At 50.2% G+C, this 27,249-nt stretch overlaps 2 protein-coding genes across 2 annotated transcripts; one reads left to right on the plus strand and one right to left on the minus strand.

Moving 5' to 3' along the window:
• Nucleotides 1–120: 120 nt before the first annotated feature.
• On the minus strand, nt 121–16,478 carry PLOD1 (procollagen-lysine,2-oxoglutarate 5-dioxygenase 1). Its single transcript, XM_020782153.3, has 19 exons — nt 16,059–16,478; nt 12,145–12,236; nt 11,210–11,322; nt 10,515–10,678; nt 9,649–9,761; nt 9,360–9,423; nt 7,967–8,064; nt 7,460–7,561; nt 6,854–6,985; nt 6,580–6,701; nt 6,195–6,299; nt 5,551–5,676; nt 4,863–5,004; nt 4,286–4,399; nt 3,882–3,947; nt 3,215–3,319; nt 2,202–2,348; nt 1,537–1,662; nt 121–1,108 (listed from the first exon to the last, which is right to left on the minus strand). Exons 1-19 carry the CDS (start codon nt 16,357–16,359, stop codon nt 953–955), a joined length of 2,388 nt encoding a protein of 795 aa, XP_020637812.3. The 5' UTR covers nt 16,360–16,478; the 3' UTR covers nt 121–952.
• A 1,132-nt stretch (nt 16,479–17,610) lies between these two features.
• KIAA2013 (KIAA2013 ortholog) lies at nt 17,611–22,046 on the plus strand. The gene is made up of 2 exons (XM_020781980.3): nt 17,611–18,776; nt 20,942–22,046. Exons 1-2 carry the CDS (start codon nt 17,762–17,764, stop codon nt 21,799–21,801), a joined length of 1,875 nt encoding a protein of 624 aa, XP_020637639.3. The 5' UTR covers nt 17,611–17,761; the 3' UTR covers nt 21,802–22,046.
• The last annotated feature ends 5,203 nt before the right edge of the window (nt 22,047–27,249 follow it).

Genomic DNA, 27,249 nt, shown 5'->3' on the forward strand with positions numbered 1-27,249 from the left:
AATAGGGAGAGAAGAGGGGTCCTTTCTTCCCAATACCTGTCCGCCCATCCCAGGAAACATCAAAAACACATCTCCCATCAAGCCCCCATGACGAAAATCGACAGCGTCAAGACAGGCGGCTGTTTTCGCGAACTTTTTAATGTAAAAATCTCTGGTTGAAATCTGTACACCTTGTTCGAGGGAGGAAAAATAACTACACATCCTAGCATACAAAGACAAGTTTCTTAAATAAATATGTATGGGGGTGGTGCAGGGGCACTTCACGTCAAAATGAGAAGTAGGGCATCCAGCCCACACTGAGGCATTGTCCATGTTTCTGCATTTTGGGTAGAATTCTAATGCCTGGTTTTCCTCCTCTTGGCAAGCGTTCAGGAGGAAACGAAATCGGGGACACCCCGGAGAAACTGTGCTTGGCATTTTTGCTATTCCTCTTACCCGTTCTATCTTTTTTGTTGTTGTTGCTGCATCTCCAACATGAGATGAAACAAACTCTGCTCAGAAGGCACAGTCATCCTTTTTTCAAGGATCCAGCATTTCTGGAGAAAGGTGGGCATGCGAAGGAAATACCCACCCAAAGTGGAGGGCAAAAGTGCTGCTGAGCATGGCCAGAGGGATTCTCTCTCTCCCCGTTGGGGAAGCTTGCCTACACAAACCTCACGGAAAAGATGAAAAACTACGGAAACTAGGGATCGTGTCCAGCATTAATCAGAGGGATGGGACAGTTAGAGGATAAAGGCTGCCTCCAGCACCACAATTATTGATAAGACTGCTATTTTGGAAGTAGACAGCAGAGTGTAATCAGGGCGAAACATGGGCTCTCAAGAACGCAACGGATCCATATCCAGTCCAGTCCATTGGGTTTCTGAAGGAGTTCCATTCTTCCTGGTCCAGGGTTGAAGCTGGCAGGGAGGGTCTCCTTCCTCTTTATCCTTTCCTTCCGAAAGAGGTGGCTCTAAGGGTCAAGAAACGACACCGCAATATAGCGGGTCCCTTTGGTGGTGGGGAGGCCCTCGTGGTAGTGCGTCAGGCGCCCCGGGTGCATGAGGGTCCACCCTTTCCGAGGGGCCCGGATGGAGCAGTTGTAACGGAGGAATCGGCAGCCACCACCCTAGAGAAAGAGGGAAAAAAAGTGGAAAAGGAAAAAAGAATTGGAAGAAGAACTTTAGGGTTGAAGGAGAGAGGCCAAGAGAGCCGAGGAATTGAATGCAATGGGGAGCTCGGAGGTCATCTAGTCGAGCCCCGTTCTCCGTGCAGGAATCTTGCAGCTGAAGAAAATCCCTTCCAGCCGACAAAACAATCCTCATCTTTCAGGAATTTTTTTCTGCGTGTCCGACCACTCCCCACCATTTCTACCCACCAGGACCACAAGCAGCCCTTCAGAAATTTGAAAAACACCATCATGTGAGGTGCACTAGTTAAAGTATTGGACTAGGAACTAGGAAATCTAGGTTGCCCTAATTTTTTCTCCTTGTTGGCTAAAGATTTGCTTTCTTTCCAGTTAGAAGGCGTGCCAGAAAGACCTCGATGGGTACTTACTTCGTAATCGATCCCAACGCGATTCAGTGCGATGTTGATGGTGAAGGTGGAAGCGTCGTGGTGGGGCATCAGCGAGGGCTGCTCGTCCGGCTTATATCGGACGACGAAGGCCAGCTCGAACTGGGTCTGAATGGGAAGAAGGAACCCTTAGAAAGGCTTTGGGAGCACCCCTGGGCAACACAGGCAAAGCAGGGAAAACCTGCCGGGCATTCCTGTACCAAGGATTCTGATAACAGACTCCCTTCCTGATCTTGCTTTTTCCTCCTAGCTTCCCTGTGCCCCCTACTTTCATCCAAGCTAAGGTTCCTCGGGCATTTTTAAAGAACGAGCTGTGCTCAACAGCTTGTAAAACTGTTTTGTGGTGAGATGGTGACATCCCAGTCACCAGCCAATCAGTGCTGTATCCTTCTGGACATCTGGGGCAAGACTGGTTTTTCCGAGGCTAACTCTGGAGTGAAATAGGTATGACAGACCACAATATTTAGGGAAGAACGGTAGCATTACCTTTTTTTAAAAGGGTACACACCTCTGTATGGTTTCTCTCGCTAACCATCTTTGCCTCCAAATCCTGCTAACTAGGTAACTCATGGTCTTTAGCTCATGTCCTATACATGTCCTTTCCTGCTATTTGGGGGTCTCTTTTTAAGTTTTTAAAAGGCACTAACCCGGGTGTAGTATCCAGGGTACAGCTTCTCTGTAATGGGTGCAATGTAGTCCAGAAGAAACTTGTACCATTCACGTTCAAAGTTGATCTGGTTCATGTGGATATCAATCGTCGGGACGTTCTCGTAGCCCCCCAGAATTCTGTTGTCCTACAAAATCAATACAAACTCTTATCAGGATTTGATTTTTTTTTTTAAAAAACGTTTATACTCTGCTCCCCAGCTGGAAAGGTTCTCGGCGAACCTTGCCTTTCAATGGGCATTTTTTAAATAAAACTGTCCGTGCCTTCAAGCTCACAGTCGAAACAGACAGGGAAGGCCAAGGGGAGCAAGACAGCCATCTAGTAGCAAAACAAAGCATGCTAGAATGCAAGATACAGAGGTGAGGAAAAGCAGGGGCTATGACAGAGGTCTCTTGCCGTCGAGGAAGTCTTTCTGCACAAAACAGGACCAAAATGTATTGTCTAGTTGGACCCAAACTCAGTCCTTAAGGATACAAGAAAAGCAGATGATATAAAGGCCACTGAGCTGCTCTTTCCTCCCAATCAGGCCCTTGCCGTACCTCAGACTAACTTACCGTGTTCCCCCCAAAATAAGAAAGGGTCTTATATTAACTTTTTGCTCCAAAAATGCATTAGGGCTTATTTTCAGAGGATGTTTTATTTCCCAGTCATATCTTCTTCAGGTTGCTGCACAATAGTGGAGGGTGGGGTTTCACTTAACTGGGGCTTATTTTTAGGGTAGGGCTTATATTACAAGCATCCTGAAAAATCATACTAGGGCTTATTTTCAGGTTAAGTCTTATTTTTGGGAAAACATAGTAGTAACTGTATTTACTTATTGCAAATAACTTTCTACCCCCCCCCCCTTTCAATGAAAAGTGCCCTTGTAAAAGAAAATACAGAAAGTTGCACCTATCCACCCCAGTTCTAATCCATATGATTATAAAAATAAAATAATAACCAGGATTGATGGCAAGGACGGTTTCAGTGGAGGTATTTGTAACATTGCCTTACCGTGTTGTCCCCTCTGGACCACTGGCCAAAATTCTCCATCTCTTCTACCAGCTCATCACAAGCTGCATCAGTAAATATGGGGAACCAGTAAACATCTGGGCAAGGCTAAAAAGACAGAGGAGCGGTCAGTGCTTCAGCAGTAAGATAGGAGGGGGGATTAAGTGAGATAAATCTCCAAATCGCCTAAGGCCTTCTCCTGGAGGCAGCACCCTCATATCTCCAAATCCAAAATTATCTAACAAAGCCCCAGCACAGCTGTCACTTTCAATGGACATCACTGGCACTAGCCAATCCGTGCTAGGCAGAGGCAACGGCATGACAACAGCAGAGAGGTAGGTGAGTAAAACTTCCGAGAGAGTTTCAAAGTCCAGAATAGGAACTGTCACTTTTGTGATCCTTCCAAGACTTTTTGCTGTTGTTGGATAGAAGCTATCCAAAACGCCGAGTCCCATTCCCGGACTCAGGAAATTTGGACTCGGGAAGCAGGACCATTACCCCAATGAGATCAGAACCCCCATCGTCCTCTACCGGCTCGTTTCTCACGCACTGCCTCTGAGCCACGAATTCCACCACCCCCCCAGTCTGACGAAGGTGGGGATCCCCTTTCTCTGTTCTTCTCCTTATCCGCACTCAACGGAAAGAGCCACAGGAGATGAGAACGACATACCGTTTCCACCAGTTTCCCTTTTAAGGCTGCGGTGTAATTTTCGTGGATGTACTTCTCCTTCCAGTCCTTTGTGAGGAGGAAATAAAGATGAATTAGGGGGCAGAGATGGTTTTCCATTCCTTTACCACCCCCACCAACCTCCCAAAAGAGACTGGGAGGGAGCTGAACCTGCCTTGAACTTGCCCCTCCCCATACATACTCTTCTAAGCACAGCGTGGTTAAGTCCACCGGGTGTCCTGGGGGAAAATCATGAGTTCCCCCCCATCTACCCAGAATTTGTGCTCAGAGAATAGAATCCTAGAATGATGGCATGGGAAAGGGGCCTCGAAGGACATCAAGCCTGACCTCCTGCTCAAGGCAGTCTCTCTCTCTCTCTCTCTCTCTCTCTCTCTCTCGCACCTCACCTCCGGGTTGCTGAAGATCTGCCACAGATCGTTGTGCAGGTGGTTCGTCTGATAATTTTCCAGGGTCAGCAAGTGTCCGAACGGCTGCTGGTTGGTCAGATACATGAAGATGCCCTGCGGCACATCAGGGGGTGGGGGGAGAGAGGTGTCTCCTCATCAGGGGGCTACGGGGAGCCGGGAGAAGCTGGCCCACAGATAACGCCCAGGTGGCTTTCCTGGCCGTGCGGGGGCTGCAGATTCCACCGGATCTCCAGATGCTGTGGGAACTAAACTCCCATCATCCTGACCTGCAGAGAGGTCGGCTCAGGGGCCAATGGGGGTTAAGATCCCACGGCTTCAGGAGGTCAACGTCCAGAACAGCAGCTAAAAGGAGCATTTTAGGTGTGGTTCAAGGCATCTTTGCTGGGCTTTAAAAAAAAAGCACACAACGTCAACTGTGATATCCCTGGGAGCCTGACCAGAGATGGGCTGAGACCTCCTTCTGAGTGACTCTAAGAAAAATCCACTCTCTGGAGCCGCTGTTTGTGTTGGGATAAAACTTCCCCATTCCTCACACCTCCCTGGTTGTCGCACCAACCTGTTCCCGGATGTTGTGGCACAGAGCCATGTCGGCGTCCAGTTTGCCGCTGTGGAAAAGGTCCTTCTGCATGAGCTGAGCCCTCAAGGTGCTCCCTTTGACCAGGTAGACGCTCGAGAGGTAGGGGACGTTCCAGAGGCCACTAGAAAGGAGCAAGAGGGGGAAAGAAAAAAGGATTAAGCACCGCGAGGAATCAGCAACTGAAACATCCTTTCCCCTCTAAAACCATTAGCTCTCGTGAGTGGCTCCCAAGCTTTGCCCCCCCCCGATGGATTACAACTCCCAGAAGCCTTCACCACCAGCTGCACTAGGCAGGATTTCTGGGTCCTGTAGTCCAAGAACATCTGGGGGGACCCAAGGTTGGAAAGCATTGGATTCGAGGATGAATTACCTCTGGAGTTTTAAGGGATTACTAAACTAAAAAAGATCTATCGGGCTCCATTTAAAAATATATCTCTATATAGCATATTTCTAATATCAGAACTTATAGACTGTGTGCATCTCTGACTTCTGTAAGGCCATTCTCCGCTCAAAGATGCATACACCTTTCCGGGGAGATGTGGGAAATGGGTATTTTAGGAGAAAATGCACACACACACACACAGAGAAATGTGATGTTCAAGCAAAGGAGGAGAATTTTGGAAGGGTGAATGACCCTTAACAGCCACCTATGGTCCAAGACACTTACACCCTCCGGCCCTGAACAATATCCATGTAATCCTCCGAGCGGGCGTAGAAGCCATCGGTGCTCAGGGCCCCCCAGAAGTTCGACCACAGTTTCCCAAGGCGGCTTACAAGTGGGGCAATCACAAACCTGAGGGGAGAAGAGACAGACACAGTGAAGCATGAGTTCTGTGTGATCCTGAGAGCTAGAGATACCTGACTCGGAATAATCTCCACTCTGAACTGCAAAAAAAGCAAAGCTGAGCATTGTGTACTGAGTTCAAGTGTCCCATAACCTGCCCATATTAAGATAGTCACATAACATATCTTGGCTTCCTATAGTTTTCTCTGTTTTTGCTCCGAGGTATATTTTTCTCCTCTGGGAAGCTGCTCTTCCAGTTTCAAGCATCGCCTCCTCCTAAGGGCTAGAAACTTACTCCATTTTTACTTAAAACAAAGAAGCACTGATGTTCTTCCCCTTTAGAAATATGGGGGCGCCCTCCCTCATGCCTGAATTGCAGAATCAGCCTGGGTGGGCTTAAAATGAAATAACCAGTTCAGCTCCAGAGAGTTTTCTTTCGAAAGCTACGTGCTCCGATGTGGAGTAAGAAAACCTGCGCTTCTCCACAGCCTCGCCAAACCCACGGGGAACCGGGGCACGGAACTCACTTGTTCTGCTCCATCAAGACCCGCAAGGTGTCTGGGTTCTTCAGCACCACCTCGGCATCCAGGCTGAAATAGTATTCGCACACGGGGTCCTGCCTGCACAAGTCCCTAAAGAGAGAGAGAGAGAACCGAGAGATCCATCAAGGCAGAGTTTGCTTTCGTCCTTTCCTTCTCCGATTCTTGAACCAGCCCGATCTCTCTTGGCGGAGGCCAAGATGACAGAACTTGCCCACGGCCGACAAACGGGACTTTGGCTTGTCTCCTCCGTGGACCCCATCCACGACGGCCACCCCGTTACACAAACAGAAGGATTCAACACAATTCTACCCAGAACCATTCAGCAGTTCAAGCATAGGTTGCATTAAGGACGAGCGTTTGGTTCTCTTACACGGCCATGTTCCGCGCATCAGCGTTCTCCAAGTGGTCCTCGGGCCCCACAACTTTAAGCGAGCGGTATTCCTGCCCGTGTGCGTGCACAAACGCATCCACTTGGGGGAGATGATGCTTCTCCTGCACGCAAAGCAGAGGGGAAAGGCGTGTTAGGCAGGCCTTGACATGGCTGGCCTTAGCAAACGGTTTTCACAGCTGGCTGAGCTAACAGGGGCTTCCCTCTCCCAGAAATACATTCTACTGGCTTTGTTGTGAAGGGTGATGCCACTCACATGATTGTGGATAAACAGCAGGATCCGTCTCTTCGGATAGTGGAGCTTCTGAAGCCTTTGGAAGAACTGAGTGAGGAACGGGGTGGGCTGCTCAATGAAAACGCCGATCAGAACCAGTGGCAGCGCTTCGTCCTGAAACCCGGGGAGGATCGGCGGGTGGGGGGGGGGAAGAAGGAAAAAAAATCAGAACGGCTCCTGTGCCTCAGGAGAAAAGAGCTTGTCCAATCCAGGACTGGCTTTAAAACCAGTCAAATGGAAGCTTCTGAAAAGCTGATCAAATTTGGAACTAGTAACTAGTTCGTTGTCATTCACTCCTTTTCCCATGGAGAAGCTATAGATCCCTTACACTAAAAGTAACTAGTTCCTCCAGTTTCTTTTCGCAAGAAACAGCTTCATTACATTAATCACTGTAACTTAACGAAGGCAAACTTCACTCCTTTGTTTTTTGAGGGGAGGGGTGGAAACATATCAAAGCAGGAGGAAGGCAACCCCTCTACAAAGCTTGGACACTCTGGAGGCCTCCAGGCCGAGGCACGGACGGCTGATCCAGCCAGCAAAGGAGCAACCTTCAGCAGCCTCTTTCGCCGGACCTTCCCCGCTCCTTACTTTCACGTCCGCGAGGCTCTTCAACCCTTCCGCGCACACGGTGCAGCCCGTCTCGAAGGTCCAGACCTGGGGGACGTAATTCCCGAGGTAGTTGAGCTGCAGCTGGGAGGAGAGACAGAGAGAGAGAGAGAGAGATTGGAGTTGGTCCTTCATGAAACGGAAAGAGAAAGCTGGTCTCGCCCTGCTGATGCCAGGATGCGGCATTCAGGGCTGGCGGACAATCTGAATGACAGATTTTCGCCTGCGATCAGCATGGGGCTGGCTTCATAGGGTGTTTATGTGGGGGAGGGGTTTATGTGCACAAAAGCTGATGCCCAGATGGGTAGCCCCTGCTCTCTTTCAATAAAATAATCCATTTTTTAACCTCGGAGCCCAGGAAGCTACCTTTTATCAGGTGAGCTTGTTCAGCAGCGACTCTGGAGGTTCTCTGGCCATGCAGAAAATACGCCTCCTTCCAGGTCAGAATCCTGTGAAACAACACCAGGGCTCTAGACAGAGCTCACCTACCTTGGTGGGGCCGTTGCCGTGAATCACCACCGGAAGAGTGTCGAAGGCCAGGTTCCTCACCCTCACCCGCCTCGTTTCAAACTTCAGGACCACGTCATCTTTCCGAGGGAAGACAAAGGACCAGGATGAATAGAACTCCTCGCCCACCTGCTTTTCGGCCTGGCTTCAGAGCCGCCCGACAAAGCTCACAAGCCAACCGCCTGTCCCCAAATTTCAGAACCCTAAGACCCTTCGGTAGCCAAATGATGGATTGCCTTCCACGTGGCCCCACTTCGGAGGGAGCTGTTGGGGCAGGTGCTGTTCTTTAGAGTGACCTTTGTTGGAGCCTTTTTAAATATTTCTATACTTACTGATTTTAGCTTCAAATATTGTCTTTTAATGATGTAAACCGCCTTGGGTCCTTCTGAAGGAGAAAGGCGGGATGAAAATATTTTAAATAAATCTGTTAAATGCACCTCTTTAGAATGGCTGGCGGGTTTCAACCCGGATAGCTTCGCCCGATCAGCTGGAGGCCTGTCTTTTGCCCTGCAAACTTTTGTGTGATTCAGCCGAGCGGCCCCCACCCGACGACCAGATGGCAGCTTTCACCCGAGCCCTCGGGCACAGATCTTTGTTGCTACTTGCATGAAGACATAAGTGTCCACACCCAACGCCGGCTTTTTAACGCCGAGCTATGCGGAAGTCCAAGAGGCCAGCCAGGAGACGGGAGTTGGAAATATACTACGCAACTACCTAGATCTCTGCTTTGTGGGCTGCAGCATACAAGGATATCTGCAAGCGGGATCTGAAGGCCTTAGGAATGGACCTCAACAGATGGGAAACCTTGACCTCTGAGCGTTCAGCCTGGAGGCAGGCAGGGCATCACAGCCTCTCCCAATTTGAAGGGACCCTTGTCCAGCAGGCCGAGGCCAAGAGGCCGTCCCGAAACCAGCAAAACCAGGGACCTGGACAGGGGACAGATTGTGTTCGTCTTCAGTGTGGAAGGGATGGTTCCTCTAGAATTGGCCTCCTTAGCCACATCCCTGAGGATTTCGCACTGCGCTTTCACCACGGTGTCACGCTCAGAGCGCCAAGGTGGGGCCATGCTTACGGCTGCTTTACCCAAGCCGTTGTGTTTCCAAATGGGGGCGGCTTCCAAGAACCGCCCCATCTTAGATTCCCACTGGGATGAACGGACTTTAACTCGCACAATGGATCTGTTTAAGATTCCTGGAAAATGGAGGGAGAACCCTCACGCAGACCCAGGAATCTGGACCCCCTTTTGCATCATTCCCCCCATGGATCTCCTGTGGGGTTCCCCTTGCTGAGAAGCCCATGGAAGCAGAGCGTATTCCGTACGGCCATCGTGGCTGCTACAGGGAAAAGTCCTTCCTCCTTCTTCCCAAATTCTCACCCAGGGCGCCGTTGAGGTTTTGAAAGAGCCGACACTGGTGGTCCAGCGTTATGTTGATGCTTGCCTGCAGAGAGAAGAGGAGGGGGGGAAATTACAAAGACATAAGCGTTTGAAAGAGATTTCCAAAGCTCAACCCTCTTGCCATAGATGGTTTGGGACGTGCATCGCTCATCGCCCAGAGGTGGTGGACCTACAACTCTCAGGGGCTGATGGGAACCGGAGTCTAATAATAGCTGGAAGGCTGCATCGCAGACATACCTGCGTATTTAACTCGGCTCCTTGTACTTACTCGCTTCTCGGGGTCCAAGAAGACTTTTGTGTAAAACAGCTGGTCACTGTCGCTATCCGCACCCTCCCAATCAGAAACTAGTTTGCTGAGATGCGTCGCGTAACCCACGAATCCTAACAGAACAGAGAATGAAGGTTTCAGGGGGTTTTGCCTCAAAAAGCAACCCATGGTAACTGTTCTAAAAAGCCAAGAGGAGGAGAGAGCTAAATGCAACTGCTGTTTTCTCCAGATCCAAAGGATAAGAAACAGAACCGATGTTTACTATCTTGGGCCAGTCTATTGGCTGCTAGTACAGAAGGGGTGCAAGCCTCTGAGTGTTGCAGGACTCCTCATCCAGCAGAAAGGAAGGGCAATTAAAACAAAACACATAAAACACATTGATGAGCTGCTACAAGCCAAGGCAATTAAAAACATCTGCCTTTAAAAATTAACCTCCTTTTCACTCCAAAGTTCAACCCTATGCATTTCTTTCTGTTTGATGAAGCATTCTGTATAGCCATCTTGTCGACTTCTACAGCACACGGTTCAAAAAATGCATTTCTTCCTTCCCTTTATATTCCTCAAAGGCTATGACTGCAGAATAGGTTTCTTTTTTAATCAATCCAATTCTGAGGCTAACGTTGAACTGCAAGGAAAAAAAAGGAAAAGCTTCTTCTACTGTTCATTGTAACGTGGAAAATTCACCAGAAAAAAATCTACTGAAGACTCTTAAAATCACAAGAAAGCTGGACGCTAACCCCCCAAAAGCCCTCTTTAATTCTTTTTTTCGGATGGTTCTCCCAGCGCTCTGCAGCTTGAAGTTTCAGCGCTCCTTCCCCCCCCCCCCCCCGTCTGCTCAAGGTGAAGCCCTGCTTTTTTCCTCCTACCTCCAGATCCCAGGAAGCGGTTGCCTTCCCGGACCTGAGGATACTGGGCTTCCAGCCTTCGGTCTGGATAGATCAGCGTCTCCGACGAGAAGACGACCTTAGACTTTGCCTGCCTGAATTTCTTCAGCAGCTCCACGGGCCCCGATGCAAAAACCACATTGTAGCTATGAAGGGGATAAACAAGATGGGAAGGAGAGAGAGAGAGAGAGAGAAAGATGAAGAAATGTCTCTGGTGAGAGAAGAACGGACTCCAGCTCCCATCATACCCTAACAGCAAGGTCATGGCGCGAGGGAAACTCTGATCTTCCAGACGTTTGGACCTACAGCTGCTATAATCGTCATCTGCCATCAAGCCAATTCTGACTTACGGTGACCTTTTTCCAGGTTTTTCCAGGTAGAGATGACTCAGAAGTGGTTTCTCATTTCCCTTCTTCCGGGGGGCAGTCCTGGGACTGTGCAGCTTTTTGCCCGAGATCCTCCCCCCCAAGGCTGGCTCTACTCCTGGGAGACCCAGTGAGGAACTGAACTCCCCAGCCTCTGGGGGCCACAGCCAGAGAACTAAACCCCCTCCTGCAACTCTTTGTAATGGATCGTGCCGGTTTCTGTACTTCGAAAGGTTCCCTCATTCCCAGTTGAACAGAATGTCAGAAATCAGGCCCCTTGAGCCGAGGAACGCTTTCCTCCCGGCCACCCACCTCTCCGTGAAGAGGATCACCAGGTCTTCCTTCTCCACATATTCTTCCAGAGCTGATTTCAAGAGTCGGATTTTCTGCCCACTGCCACGCCACTCCTCGCCCAGACCCAGCACCTAAGGTTTCGAAACAGGAAACGTCCGTTTTATATTCTTCTTGGGTGCCACGGCATTTGTGAATTTTAAACTAGCCAACCTGTCGCCACTGAAAAGTCAGTAATGGGATGAAAACCACCAGGCTGGGAACGGCCACTTAGCCTTCTATGGAGGTTTCAAAAATAAAAACGGAGGATCAGGTCCCAGAGTTAAAGCATGTTTAGAATAAAACCTTTGTCATATTCCGGGGGGATTAGATTTAAATTTTCAAAAATAATAATAATAATAATCAATGCTTTAAATTTCAATCTGATTTTATAAAATCTTTTAATTTTTATCCACCCTGCATGTTTGACTTCGGTAAGTCCAAATTTGCACACAATCCAAAAGTACCCACTGAGATCTAAGTTAAGGGAACGGGAGGTACCGAGGTACGAAATTAGCCTTCCAGGGGTAAATGGGGAAAAAAGAAAAATAGTACGCTGAATCCTGATTCTCTGTACCAAAGCTTCCTTTACATTTCTTTTCAGCAAACTGGTATTTGCATATTTTAAACGAATTCAAAGGCAGAGATTAAAATCTCCACCTGGACTCAGTACCACCAGCTGGAAGACCCACCAGATATGAAAACAAACCCAAACAGGTCTAGGACAAAGTGGGTTTGAACCACCAACCTTTTAAGGCCTGTCTTGTTCACAGAGAGCTTTTCCCGTCTAGGTTATAGAACAGCTTGCTTTGCAATTTGGGGGGGGGGGGGGGCGGCCTGATGGGTTTCGGAGCCAGCAATGATTTTAAGGCGCCTTTAAAGGTGCCATTCAGACCACCACCACCCGCCTCTCTCACCTTGACGCTGTAGTTGAAGAACTGAGCCGAGCGTCGAAAACGGTGGAATCCTTCGGTCTCCTCGGTGGCCACCGTGAGAACCAATAAATGATCTGGAGGATGGAGAAAGCACAGTTAAGAGGGTCTCGCTCTGGGCTATCCTTCCATGGACCCCGCAGTTCTCAACCTTTGGGTCACCCAGATGCTTCTGGACTCCGGGTCCCAGAAGCCTTTGCCACCCGCTGTGCTGGTTGGGGTTTCTGGAACTGGCCGTCCGAGAACGCCTGGGTGACACACACACATCCCGTATCAACCACCCAACTACCTCCACTCTATTCTTGCATTTATCCCCAAGGGACTCGATGATCCATAGGGTCCCTTCCAGCTGATGATGACAAAGCAAACGCCCTTAAGAAAAAGCCTTTTAGATCTGTATGAAAGAATATTTGCTGGGGAGGGTGTGAAAGAAATGGGGGGCAAACACCCCAGAGGTGGAGGGGAGAGGAAAACCTTGATGATTAACAACCACTGATGGGAACCCATTATTTTCCCCCCCAAAGTAATGTTCTAAGCTCTGCCCGGCAGAGTTCAGATTGCCAGCCACGGAGAAAAGCAGTTTCTTTTCAGCCTCCACTTTTGGGGGTTCCCGGAGGTGAACAGTAGTCAGTGGGAGCAAAATGTCTTTTTTTTTGGTGGGGGGGAGGTGATTCTTGTATCCCAGAACATAGGAAGTCAGCGTTCGTGTCTTGCCAACCTCAAGTTTGCTTCTTGAAAAAGCAGAAGAGGTTTTGGAAAAAAAAAAATTCCTTCTTCTGGAAAGAAGGACCCCAATGTCATCCATAAATTAAACGATCTGTCGGGAGCCCAGTCTGCGCTACTGAGTGGACGGCTTCCCCCCATCCCTCCGCAAAGCAAAGATCAAAGATGAACTCAAGAGAAAATAGGAAGCTGGACACAGTTGAAATATCACAGATAGGAAACATCATTCATGCATTCACCTGTGATCTGCTGCCAGGGTTCGGATCAAAGAAGGTAAAAAAAAAAAAGCCCTAACAGCTGGCTATGGTTTCATAAGAACAAATCTTTTGAGCAAGGACTCCTGTTTTGCATCCAGGTGCCAATATTTCACTCTCTCTCCCCCCCCTTGCCTTTATACAAGGGAAACAGATCAGAGATTGGGAGCCCATCTCGGACGGGGCTGTGTTTTGTCTCGTGAGGCTTGCTCTCCCGGTTTCCGGAAAGCAAGTTCTCAATCCCAGATGTCATTCAGACTCAACAGTGACCAATGCAGGTCCCAGACCCATTTCCTCTTTCATGTCCTTGTAGAAAGGGGGGGACAGAGGTTTTTAAATCCTGAAATTCCAGCCTCTGTTCTGCTCAGCTCAGCCACCGCAGGGTCCGCTGTACGGATCTTGAAGAAACTTCATTTAGTCTGCATAGAATAACAATAGTTATAAACTGGTGTGGGCCACCTCTGACCTTCTGGATATATCATCATCATCATCATCTTAGAATGGCAGAACTGGAAGGGACCCCAGAGATCATCCAGTCCAGCCCCTTTCAAGGAGGCCCAGTGGGGGGGACTCGAACTCTCAACCTAGGTGCCTAAACCACTGAGCCATCATCCAGCAGGACAAGTCTGATTTCAACGATCTCAATATGGACGAGGCTGGCATGGATTCATGGGAGCGGCAGTCTCCTGGACTACACCTGGAGGTCGGCATATCGCCCACTCTTGCTACCAACTGGGGGTTAGGCACCAAACAGGCTTGCAGGCCATTTTTTGTCTGCTTCGGGGAAAGGCTGAGCTTTTCTTTCCTGGAGGTGTTCAAAGGGGCTGGAAGGCCAGCGGTCCCCCAGGGTGTGTGCTTGCCTCCGAGTTGTAGGTCCTGCCTCAACGTGGAGGGTCAGGCTTGATGACCTTCGAGATCCACACTTTGCATTGTAGAGTTCTAGTCCGGGCTGGGAAAGCCGGGGGCCTTCCCGACACGGAGCAACTACAGTTCTCATCGTGTGTCGTCTCTGGCCAAGCTGGCAAAGGCTGATGGGAACCGGAGTCCAACTTCTTCTATAGGATCAGCGTCATGAGCAAGTTGCAGGGATCACGAGACGGGTCCGCTCCAGTTAATTCTGAGAGCAACGTCTTGCAAAACAGTCCCACGGCAAAGATAAGAGGCAGCGGTGGAAAAGCATCTAGAAACTGTGGTCACTCAAAACAACCTTCTCACTCCTGTTTACACCTGGCTGCTGGGTATTTCCCCCCCCTTGCCATTCCAGCTGTTCCAATGAGCCAGTTATTGGCTGAGACCAACACTCAATACAGCCCAGCATTATTCAGGAATGGTATTTTTCCTCCATGGCCAGTTAAGGTCCCCGAAGGTCCAGAAACCTGATCCAGCTGTAGCAGCAACAAACATCTGGTGGGTCCATCAGGAGGACTCAGAGACACCGGACATTCCAGATTGGATGCAAGAGGAAAATAACACTGTTGTGTCAGTCCTTATTTCTAAGCATTAAAAAAAACACAACTCATTACCGGCCCATGTTGCCCCTTGTTCGTGAACTGAACAGAAACAGTTGGCCGCCCACCCCCAGAATTAGGACACTCGGTCTTATTAAGGCTCCCACGAACTAAAATCTTTGCAATCCAGATGTTAAACTCCTGCCTTGTCTCCCTCAGCAGACAAAGGCAGCAGGAAATATATAAAGGGAAAGAATGTGCAGCACTTTTTCACTGAATGCAAAGAAAAGAGGGTGAGGGGAACGTCATTCCAAAGGGCAGCTGTGTGATGCTCAGCACAGATTCCAGGCTTGTGCCCCTATTTGACAGACAGATGTGGGGCCTGGACCTTCCGGGAACGAAAAAAGGTCTCAGGAGCCACTGCCGAAATTACTGGACTGAGGAAAGGCTAGTAGAAGGGATGACGCTGCCCGGCTGTGCCAAATTACTTTTCTTCTTCTTTTTAAACTTTCTTTTGAGTCACAAATAAAGTACCCTTGGCAGAAATGCACAGGATATTTATTTCCTCTTGAAAGTGCTTTAAAAATATTCTAAGTATAAAATAAGCTAAGAGACAGCCAAGATTGGTAGAGCATCCAGCTTCGCGCACTTCCCTGCAAAAAAAATAAGAAGTTTTTGCCAAAGGCTACGTGCGGAGCGTGGTTTGAGACAGGCTGGTAATGGGCGTAATCTGGGCGCCCTCTGAGTGCTTTCTCCCTCTCGCCCCACCGGGCGTGTGTGAACATGGTACCTTTCAACCCAAATATTTCAAGACGGCCAGTGAGAACCAAACCATTGCAAACGCCAGGTAAACCCACCCTTCTGCATCCAGGTCTCAAACCGACTATAGTACCAATCCATGCAAATATGAATTGGAAATTATTCAGACCTCGACCGAACTCTTGAGCATTCTGGTGGCCGAGACCTTTGCTTGAGATCCGCTCCTCACAGACTCCGAGGACCTAATATAATACTTTTCAAATATTTGTATTAGGATGAACGTTTTTAGTTTTTAAACGTTGTCTTTTTTTATGGCGTCCTTTTTAAAGGAGAAAGGAGGGTTTAAAAATATTTTTAAATACATCGAAAGAAGCCAACAGGCAGCCTGGAGAAGCTGGGAGTTGAAGAGAAAACAGCGTCCTCATCATCATAGCGGAGATGTGGAGCTGGAAGGGACCCTATAAGATCATCCGGTCCAGCCCCTGTCAAGGAGGTCCCAGTGGGGGGAATCGAACTCCCAACCTCTGGCTCCACCACCAGAGACCTCAACCACGGAGCAATCCAGGATGTGGACTGCTTATTCCAGATCAACTAATCCAGAGCGCAAAGGCCAGTGCAACGGAGCAGAGATTTAAAAAGAGGACCAAAGCAGATTCGCCAGACACGAGCTGAGTTTTTCCCCTGCTCCCCCCACCCCCCCCCCCCCCGGTCTTACCTTTCTGTTGTTTTGCACTTTTCCCCCCCTGGATGATCAGATATAAGATCAGCAGCAGAACCTGGAAGTGGAAAGACATGGTGAAAAGAGGCTTTCCCCCTACTTTCTCAGTTTGAAAACTAACTCTTTTTTTGGAGGGGGGAAGAGAGGGATCCTCCAGAGGCAGTAGCCGGGATTCAACCCTCTTCCACTTCAAGTCCCTCCCCGGAGCTGCTGGTGTGCCACGCAACATGCACGCCCCTAGAAAGGGGCTCCTCCTTTCTCCAGCCTCCAAGCCCACCCTCCTGCCTCCACATTTCATTTCCCCTGCCTGGGAAGGGATTTTTTTTTCCCCAGGAAGGGAATCCTACCCAGCCAGGGAGGCAAAAATCAAATTAAATCAAATTAAAAATACCAAATTGCTGCTACTGAACCCATCCTCCCATTTTTTAAATAAAGCCATTTCAAATTGGAAAACATTAGATTTTCCTACGCTGAAAGGGAGTGGTTTGGGTTTTTTTTCTTTAAAATTCTATCCCAGTTTACTCTGGAGAATTTGGAGAAGTTAAAAAAAAATTTTTGGGAACATTTTCCAGTCTTCTCCAGCTAGCTGTAATTTAATAGTTATGTAAAGTCTGACCTGCTGATCATGATCAAGGCATCTGACTCTCCGACCAGCACAGAACTCATAGTCAAACTTAGTTCAATGAGTCTTACAATGTTTCTCTCCCTTCTCTGGAGCAAGCAGGCACTCGGCACATGCTCAGAGGCAGTTTTACCATAAGCCTTGGGGGGGGCAAAAGTGGGCTGTTTTGCAGAGTTACATCAACCCCCTCCAAACCGCATGACTCTTGTTCCATGGTTTTGCTCCAAGAAAAAAAAACAATCTTCCTATGCCCAGAAACCCATTTTTCCTTGGGTACCATCTGAGCTGAATTTTGCAGATGCTCAGGGGCACTTTGTCAGCAAGCTCCCAAAGGCAGCCTTCATCCTGCTGGCAGAGCAGGCACTCTGCAGATGCTCAGAAGCCCTATTTTTCTGCAGTCCCCCCTTTTCTGGGAGGGGAAAGCTCTGTCCAAGGCAGTGGCACTCTGCAGATGCTCAGAGGCCCTCTTCCCACCAGCCCCATCCTTTTGGGAAGGAAAGGTTGTGAAGGGGGCGCTCTGCAGATGCTCAGAGGCCCCTTTCTCCACAGCCCCCCTTTTCTGCGACGGAGGGGGTGGAAAGGCTCTTCCCAAGGCAGTGGCACTCTGCATATGCTCAGAGGCCCCCTTTTCCCGTGTCCCCCCCGCGACGGGGGGGAAAGGCGGCGGACTCTGCACACGCCCAGAGGCCCGCCGGCCCAGCCTCCTCCGGCCGCCCCGGCCCGCCTTCATCCCGCTCCAAGGGCGGGGAAAGCAGGAAGGGAAGAGGCGGCGGCGACAACCACCACCTCCCGGGCGCCGCTCCGTGGCCTCCGCCGGGAAAGGAAAGGAAAGGAAAGAGGAAGGCCCGGGAAAGGGGGAGGCCGGCGGCCGGCCAGAGTTGCTCCCGAGGCGGCCCCGAGGCGCCGCTTCCCCCGCCGGGGCGAAGGCAGCGGCCGCGGGAGCAGCGGAGACGACTAGGCCGCGTCTGGAGCCGGGGCCTCGCGTAGCGGCGCTGCCCGGCGGGGCATGACCTAGCGCCCGGCCTGGCGGCGAGGCGAGGCGCCGGCTCCCCGTGCGGCCTCCTCCTTCTCCTCCTCCATGTGGGTGCAGCAGCGGCTGAAGGGGCTGCCGGGCCTGCTCTCGAGCAGCTGGGCCCGGCGCCTGTTGGCCTTGCTGGGCTTCCTCCTGGTGGTCTCCTGGTACCTCGGCGGGGCCTGGCCCCGGCTTCTCCCCTGGCCCAGGGGGCGGCCCCCGGGGGGACCCGCCGGGCAGTGCCTGCAGGCCGAGACCCGGGCCTGGCAGGCCTTGGCCCAGCAAGGCGAGGCCCGGCTCCTCCAGGGCGGGCCGGAGGCTAAGGCCAAGCTCCCGCCAGCCCTGGTGGGCAACGGCTACCTGGTGCTGGACGTGGCTGCTAACCGGCTGTGGGTGGCCCCGGCCGGAAAGGGCCCCACCCTGGCCGCCGCCACCCCGGCCCACGCCACAGAGTACGTGGCCCTGACCCAGCTGCGGGCGCCGGATCACACCGTGGCTGACCTGGGGGCCGCCGTGGCCCTCCTGAAAGAAGGCGCTCTCCGGACCGTCCGGTGCCTCCAGACCTCCGCTCCGGGGCCAGCCGAGGGGGCCTCCGCCGGCTGCGTCACCGTCCGGGAAGAGATCCTGGCCCACCGGGGGCGGCCGCACCTCTACCTCCAGCACCTGGCCGTGGCCAACCCCACCGGCCGGCTGGTGGCCTTCGAGTTGCCCGGCCTGGCCTCGTCCCTGGGAGGAGGACCCAACGGCGACCGGTTCGTCACCAGCCTGGAGAAAGCCGGCGACCGGCAGTTCTACTTGTCCTCGGGCCGCGTGCTCCAGCCGCCGGGCGACACGGTGGTCCTGGTGGTGGTGGCCACCAAGAAGGTGGTCAGCCGGGTGCAGGTGGCCCCCAAGTCCCAGTTCGAGGAGACCATGCTGTCCGTGGTCCACACCTCGGAGCCCATCGACGCCTCCCGCCTGGACGAGACCTTCAGCCGGCTCCGGGAGGCGGCCAAGAAGGAGATGCTGGAGGTCATGAGGATGAGGCCGGAGGATCTGATCCAGGAGCACCGGCAAGCTTGGATGGACCTCTTCATTTCCGGTGAGAGCCGTCTCGACCCGAAACCCAAGCCATGCTGGCTGAATTCGCCCTTCATCTTGCAGCCAAGGGTTCCCTCTGGACCGGCGGGCCTTTCCAAGCTGGCGAGGACGGTGGCATTGCCTTTTCTGTCCATCCGAACTGCTTTCTAAACCGGCACCAGGTGCCGACTTCTCCACTGGAATCCGCACTGGATAGTTAGTTAGGCATCGCTCAGAACGCTTTGAGACAACGGCTGGCGTGAGCCGTGGGGGGCACAGCCAGTCTTCTGGAGTCCTCGTGTTTACTGCATGATGTATTCCAGAGCAGGGGTGTAATAAATATTCACAGATTTATTATTGTTATTATTTAAATCTCTTATGATTTTTGCCATTTCACCCCAGCAGGGAAATCCCTCGGGGACCTCTGTGGGGACTGAGAGATTCCCCAGTGAGTATTATGGGGGGGATTCCCCCCCCCCCCAGTATTCACAGATTTCTTCTGCAAGATTAAGGCCCTTGCAATCCGGTTGCCCCTTTTCCACTTGCTCCTGTCAATTTCCAGGTCTTCCCGGGGTCAGTTTCAAATAGTGGTATTGGTGAGTGTAAGAGCTGAAATTGATAAGGAATCCTGTTGATTAGGGTCATAATGCATTTTCTGTGGTTCTCTGGAGTTACACACAAGATTCCACAGGAAGGAACAGGTTGTTTTGCTGGGTGGGTTATCCCAGGGAGAAATTTGGGGGTGGGGGGGAGGAGAAGCAGACCGTCTAAGAAACATTTCAATTTACACCTTGAAGTCAGTGTGCAGAAATTCTGTCAGTGAGATTTGTGGCTCATAAGTTCCACGTCTTCTATGACAATGTCGGAAGCATGAGATTTAGGAGGGGTGCGTTAGCTCAGGAGCGTTTGCTGGTGTTTCGTGGGAAATTGGCAGGAGATATTCCTGATTTCTGGAGTAGTGATTTCTGTTGTTCTCCCTATGGTAGTATTTATACCTTATTGCTTTGAATGTGTTTTGGCATTGATTTTTTAACTGTTTTTTTAGTGTAATACCCTGTTTCCCTGAAAATGAGACCTAACCTGAAAATAAGCCCTAGTAGGATTTTTCAGGATGCTTGAAATATAAGCCCTAGCCCAAAAATAAGCCCCAGTTGAGTGAAACCCCACCCTCCACCCTTGTGCAGCAACCCAAAGAAAAAGACATGGCTGTAATTGAATCAGTGTAGATTCTTATACATGAATAAAATAAAATAAAACATCCCCTAAAAATAAACCCTAATGCGTTTTTTGGAGCAAAACTTAATATAAGACCCCGTCTTATTTTCAGGGAAATATGGTATTTGTTTGATCCTAAATATTTGTAATACTTTGTGTTTTAACTTTTAAGTATTGCCTTTTAAGGAGAAAGGTGCAATGAAAATCTTTTAAGTACATTGAAAAATACATAAATATTCCATCTTATATTGTATATAGGAACAGAAATGAATTTTCAAATTCATGGTGTGTTATTCCGGAGAGGGGGTTGCTTTCTAGTCCCTGAACAGCCCTCTTTTTGTCACAGAGAGAGGCGTTCTGGGAAAGGATCGAGCGAGCTGTACCTTTTTGAGGAATCAACTTTGCGTTGAGAAACCTGTAACCATGCAGATGTTCATGAACTACAGATCCCATGATCCCTAATCATTGGCCAGGCTGCCTGGGCTTGAAAGGAACCAGAAGACACCATTGCCCAGCCTTGGAATGAACAAAACATTCCAACAAGCATACATAATATAGTCTGGAGGGGGGGGAGGACATGTGAATGTTTCACTTAAACCCTTCTTGTTGGTGAGAATATGCTATCATGTGCTGTCAAGTCAATTCAGATTTATGGGGTCCCTTTCCAGGGTTTTCTAGGCAGTGGGTATTCAGAGGTGGTTTCCCATGCCCTTCTTCTGGGGTTAACCCTGGGACTCTGCAGCTGGCCCAAGGCCACCCAGGCTGGCTCTTCTCCCGGGAGGCACACAGTGGGGGAATCGAACTCCCAACCTCTCACTTCGCAGCTAGATACCTAAATCATGGAGCTACCCAGCCAGCTTATGTCCTGCGTACCTTTTGCAAATTTACTTCCGAATTCCTTCTGGAGCCCGTCTCGGCTGCGAGGGAAAGCAAGCCTTTTTAAACCACGTTCTCTCTCTCTCTGTCTTTCAGGGATCGAAATGAGGAAGATCATGGATGCGCACACGCCTTCCAGCGACACCGTCAACATGACGCTGTATTACGTCCTGTCCACCACCCCGTCTCCTCTCCTCGACCCCCTCATTGGCAGCGAGGAACGGGAGAAGATGGAAGCCACTCTGAACTACGCCGACCACTGCTTCAGCGGCCACGCCACCATGCACGCCGAGAACCTGTGGCCCAGCCAGCTCTCCACCGTCCCCCAGATCCTGCAGCTCTCCAACCTGTGGAAGCTGACGCTCCAGAAGCGGGGCTGCAAAGGCCTGGTGGCCGCGGGGGCCCACGGCGTCATGCAGGGGATGGTGCTGAGCTTCGGAGGGCTGCAGTTCACGGAGAACCACCTCCAGTTCCAGTCGGACCCCAACGTGCTCCAGAACAGCTACTCCCTGCGGGGCATCCATTATAACAAAGACCTGATCAACCTGGCCGTCCTGCCGGACGCCGACGGGAAGCCCTTCCTCCACGTCTCGGTGAAGTTCCAGGACAAGCCCGTCAAGCTGTACGCCTGCGAGGGCGGCTGCGCCAACGACCCCGTGGAGCTGACCTCCGAGCCGCACGGCCACACGTTCCCGGTCATGGTGACCCAGCCCATCACCCCGCTGCTGTACATCTCGACCGACCTGGTCCACCTCCAGGACCTGAGGCACACGCTGCACCTCAAAGCCATCCTGGCTCATGAGGAGCACATGGCCAAACAGTACCCGGGACTCCCCTTCCTCTTCTGGTTCAGCGTGGCCTCGCTCATCACCCTGTTCCACCTCTTCCTCTTCAAACTGATTTACAATGAGTACTGCGGGCCGGGAGCCAAGCCGCTCTTCCGGAGCAAAGTGTGAACCTCCACCACCACTACCGCCGGCCTGGTCTGAGGTGCCCGATAACGTGGGGCGGACTCCGGCCTCTTAAGTTTGTGACTTTTCCTCTTTTCTCTGGAAGCAGGAAAGCCTGTGCGGGAGCCGCGGATGCCCGGCAGGTGCGCAGCGCGCACAGACACCCATTTGCCTTCGTTCGAGGCTGCCGATCTCAATGCAAAGACTGCACAGGGAAAGAATAACCGGAAATAAAGTCTTTTAAAAAGGCACTGGTTTTGCTCCTGGACAAATTAATTTCCAGGGTGGACGGATCCACCTGAGCCCCCTGTTCCGCTCCTGGATCGCCCTCTCCAGCCTCGGAATGAGCCCATGAGGGTCTCCTCTTAAAAAGTTGTTCCTTGGGTGAGCTCCCTGCGTCGGAGCGTCTGGGCGGAGGTGCTGGGTTAGCATTTAAGGATGCTGAGATTTCCTCTTATGATCCTGGAAGAATCGGAGGGCAGGGGGGGAGCTGCCAGGACTGCCCCTTGTTATCTGTGGGGCTCCTGCTGCAGCTGTCAGAGATAAGAGGACTTGTGATGATTTAGGATGAGATTCCCCCTGAAGGCACAGTTTAAGAGAGAAACTTGGGGGTGGTGGTGGATGTTGTCTTTTCTCCCTTCTGCCTCCAGGGCATCTTGGTCCAGAAAAAGGTGACTCATCAGGGGGAATAAACCCAGAACTGGAAGGTGGAAGAACTGGAGAAGCCGCTTCACTTTGTTAACCTGCTTTCTCTCAAGAGGGAGGCAGAAAGGAATAATAGGAAGTTTTGCTTTGCTGGCTGTTAGGATACGACATTCTTGCATCTCTTGGTCTCGTCCATAGTGAAAGCACAAGGAGCCGGTTCAATCAGCCTGGGAAGGGAATTGCCATCTATCCCCTTTGAAGTGGATTTCGGTGTAAAAGCTTAGAGAAGGAAGAGGGTCACGAGGGCAGGTTCGAGGGGTGTTCAAGCAAAGGCACCCAGAGGCCCCGTCCACCTGTGGCCTTTTCCTCGGGATTAAAAAATGGAATGGAAAACAAGGAAGAAGATAGAAGACCTGTGTGTAGACTGTGCATAACTTCTGGAATTCTCCTCTTTAGATTTGTTTCTGTCGGTGTAAGTCTCCTTTTTGCTCCGGGACAACCTAAGGCAACTTCTGTCCTTATTTTCATGATGTGCATTGTATGTGGTTCGATCCTCGCAAAGGCAGTCGGTCTGACCAATCCTGAAAATAATGCTTTGATTCAGGACCGAGAAGGCTGTGAAGACAGTGTTCGGTTCCTTCCTGTGGTCGCTTCCAGTAGATAATGCTTCACATCAGGTCACTGTGAAAGGTCCACCCACCTCTGTGCAAGGAGACAGCCCCCAAATTAAAGGCAGAGTGAGACTACTGTCAAAATCAGCAGCACTGAGATCCTCTCTCAAAACCTGGGGTGGGGGGGAATACCCTTTTTTGGGGGGTGGAGGACAACAGGTCCCATATTTCTGGAAGCCGAAATCCAAACGAAATGTGACTCTTTTTTTGAGCTCTGTAGCAGTGTCTTGCTCTGGGAACACCACGAGTTTTCTTCCCCCACCACCCCCCCGGCTTGTGTTAAGATACTAATAAGAAACTGTACGGCAGAACAACGGACTTTGTAGCTGATTGCCGTTTGGCCGTGTTGAAATACTTGGGGATGCTGCAGCTTGTGAGTCGGGGCGCTCGTCATTGAAAGACAAGCCCACGCAGAAGGGCAGGGCGGGGGCCGCACCGGGCCGAGCACCCTTTCAGTGGCCGTGGACTGAAAACCGTGGGCTCTTCCCTGGGAACCCAAAGATCTTTTCTCAGCACAAGCCTACGAAGACCTTCCCAGAAGCGGAGATGTGAATGAGCCAAGAATCTTTGAAAACAGCAATTTATTTATTTTAATTTGGTGCCTTTTGGGGAAGAAGGAATTTGTTGTGGTGTTTGAAGAACTTCTGCTAGCTTCTGTGTGTCCTTGTTAAACTCTTTCTTTCCCCCTCTCTCTAAATTAGGGGTTCCCAACCTTGGGTCCCCAGATGGACTACAACTCCCAGAAATCGCTTGCCAGGATTTCCTGGGGACCCCAGGATTTCTTGTAGATGTAGAACATCTGGGGACGCAAAGGGTTGGGAACCCCTGCTTTAAATCCATTCTCTCTTAAGAGCTGTTGGCTTCCATTAAAAACTTTTCTAGCGGAGAATACTTGAAAAATCACCTCATTTTCTTCATTTGCTGTTTGGTGTTATAAGAAGTTCACGTGTAAAGCCTTTTCTCCCATTTTCACCAGATTTAGCCTAATTTTGAGGTTTCCAACCCCCGTTTCCTATTCATCAACTGCTGCCTCCTTTCCCCTGTTTACTTTTAATTAATTTATTGTTGGTAGAGTTGGGGTGTTGATTTCCCCCCACCCACCCCCCGCCACATGTTCCTACTTGGAGAGCAAGCTGTAGCCAGTTAAGAATGTATGTTTATATAATCTGGCACTCCTTAATCTAGTGTTGGTAATGACGTTTCTCGGCCTTTTTTTTTTTGTGAGCCTAGTGTAAAAATAATAATAATAATAATCAACTTTAATGACCATTACGTTTTGGGAGTCTAAATCTATTGCAGTGTCTTTGTTTCGAAAGTCATGAGGGAATGCAGAATTTTCTGGAGATTTAAATGCAATTGGTTTGATTAATTTAAAATACCAAAGGTTTTGGGTTTGTTTTTGTTTTTGTTTAAACCCAACTAGAAATAAATTTCAAATCTGCCTCTACTGACTCTCTCGACGCGTTATTGAGCTTCGTTTGTGTCTGTCTAATTTTTGCTGGGTACGTGGCCGGCTTTTTGGTTATGCTGGCTAAAACGGAAATAACCCTGAATTTCAGCTGCTGGAGTTAGAAAAGCTAGCTAATGAACTAGCACAGTTAGTTACTGTGTGATCTTTCTGTTCTCCCAAAATAAGAATAGGCCTTCTAAGTCAGTTTGAACTTCTGCTGCCTGGTGACCTCGTCCAGGAAAGTGTTCTTTCGGGCCTAAAATCTTGTCCTGCTTTAAATCTGGTGCCGGGAGCATTTTTATCCTTGTTCCTCAGCCATTTTTATTCCTTATCCTCATTGGCTTTTTTTTTTATTATTAAACAGCCTTTGCCTATACCTTTGCAGTCTGGAAAGGCACAGCACAAAAGGAAAGAGGGATGAGGAGGGGAGAGGAAAATGCTAGCAAAATGATCTGGCTTCCCACCTCATCCTCTTTTTTGAGACTGTCCCTGCTAGAGGCAAAGAAAGGAGGCTAAACACAGAAGTGGTCTTTCATCAGGGTCGGTAAAAGGACTTCCCCCCCCCGTCCCCTTCTTCCTCTAAAGGGAGGGAGGGACTGTGTCTCCCTGAAGCTTCCAGAGAAAGGTCTTTTAAGAACAAAATGTACATACATACGAATATTCGTTGCTTCATAACAGCTGAGATGAACCTTTGGACCTTCAGAGTGTGAACTTCCCTGAGTCAGAGGGGCCAGCGACGAAGGCTTATGGGGGGGGGGGGTTTTGAAGTCCACGTTCCCGAGCTGGATTCAGGAGGGCCACGGTCACCCTTGAATGATCTAAAAGATGAATATTCCAAAAATCTCATTCCCGAAACTTGCCAGATAGTTTGCATCCACCTGAGATAATGCATTCATGTCTCATTTTGCTCCCCGCCATGTCATCCTTGCAAATTCTGTTATTTTCCATAAAAAGAAATCCCCCCCAGGCCTCTTGGTCGGGTGCAGGGTTGGGTACCACACAAAGCTGCTTCTCACGGCTTCGATAAGGAAGAGGTGGGACCCTCAAGGCCAAATTGAGGAATATTACCTGGTGGTTAGAGGAGGGGCAGAGCCCTGCCTCCCGAGAGCGGTGGAGAATTATCCAGAACTTTCTAAAAGCGAAAAAAATATATATGAGCCTTGCGTGGCTGGTGTTGTGGGGTACAAAATGCCCCTGTATTGTCTCTTTGGGGACACAGTGAACGCGGCGTCTCGCATGGAGCCTGCCAGAATGGTGCTTATCCACCAGATGAATGGTCATCTATTACGATAAACCCTGGGGTGGACAGAGCAGCCATTTGACCAGGTACAAGATTGACTTCCCTCCTTCCTGGCACAGGAAGTGGTTCGGACTGAAACCCGCTCCCTTTCGAGCAGCTGCTTTTATAGCCGGTAGTCACCCCTGATTGGCCCTCTGATGTCACCTGGTCTCCAGGGCAAAGGGGATTATGGGTAATGGTCTCTGAGTCTCTCTCTCTCTTTCTGTGGTGGTGCCTGCAGTCCCCACCGTGACCAGGAGGTGGTGCCAGAACTTCGCAAATGAACTTTTCCTTCCTTTTGTGACTTCATCCATGTGGTTATTCTGAATTCGGGGGGGGGGGGGGGGGCGGCGGCCTGCATCTAAACCCGTCTTCCTCCCAAGACCATCCTGCCCTTCTTTCCCCCTTTCATTGACTTGGAACGATCAGCTGTAACGAGCTGCCCTGTCCCTTTACAAAGCCAAAAGTGTTCCTGCGTCCTACCATTGGCTTCCGATTTCTTTGTCTTTCTTTCTGGAGAAATTCTCGGCATCCTGCGATCGAGGCAAATTTCCCCTCCTTTTCAGCGATTTTCGGTGAGAAAATCCCACCCATTTCAGACCCAAGCCAAAACAACCACAACACGTAGCACTGTAAAAATGGGTATTTCCCAAGGCCAACGTTGAACGTTGCTAGGATTTAAAGAGGAGGCTCCCGGCCCTTTGCATTCCAACGTCTTTTCCGTGGCTAATGGTTCTTCAGCCACATCCCGAGGGATTTTTCTTTGCCCACATGCTTCTCAGGGGGTATCTTCAATCGCATTACGTCGGCGGCTTCCTTTTTACCATTTACTACAAACTCAACAAAGTGTTCACTTGTTCCAAAAGTCCTTCCCAGCTCCAAAAAATCCACATCAGTTCTGCCCCATACTGCGCACTGCTGGAGGATGATGCCTATGAGATGGAGCTGAGAGGGGAGATGGATGCGAAGGCGAGATATTTGTTCCTGCAGCAGCTACAGCCTTTTTATCTGGACTGTTTCCCGTTTATTTGTCTTTTCACCGAATACATACTTTGCTGTTTCTGCTTTCTTGCGGTTTCCTGCTCTGAACCACCCCCACCCCCAGAGACAAAATCGGAGCCAAAGCAGACATCACACCGCAGTTTAAAGCAAAATAAAACACATTTAAAAAACTAAATAAGGAGCAAAACAATATTTCCATATGGGAAACATAAAGAAAAAGACCCGTCTATTATGTCCTGTAAACAAGGACATAATAACAAAAGCGGAAAAGAAAATAATAGACTTTCCGTAAGAAAGGTGGGTCCCACAATGATTTAAAGGGGAAGGGTTTGGCTTTCCAATTGTTGTTAGACTACAACTCCCAGAGGCTGGTCAAGGAGGATGGAAACTGTAGTGCAAGGACACCC

This window comes from Pogona vitticeps, chromosome 7 (assembly GCF_051106095.1).
Source record: "Pogona vitticeps strain Pit_001003342236 chromosome 7, PviZW2.1, whole genome shotgun sequence".
Lineage (NCBI taxonomy): Eukaryota > Metazoa > Chordata > Lepidosauria > Squamata > Agamidae > Pogona > Pogona vitticeps.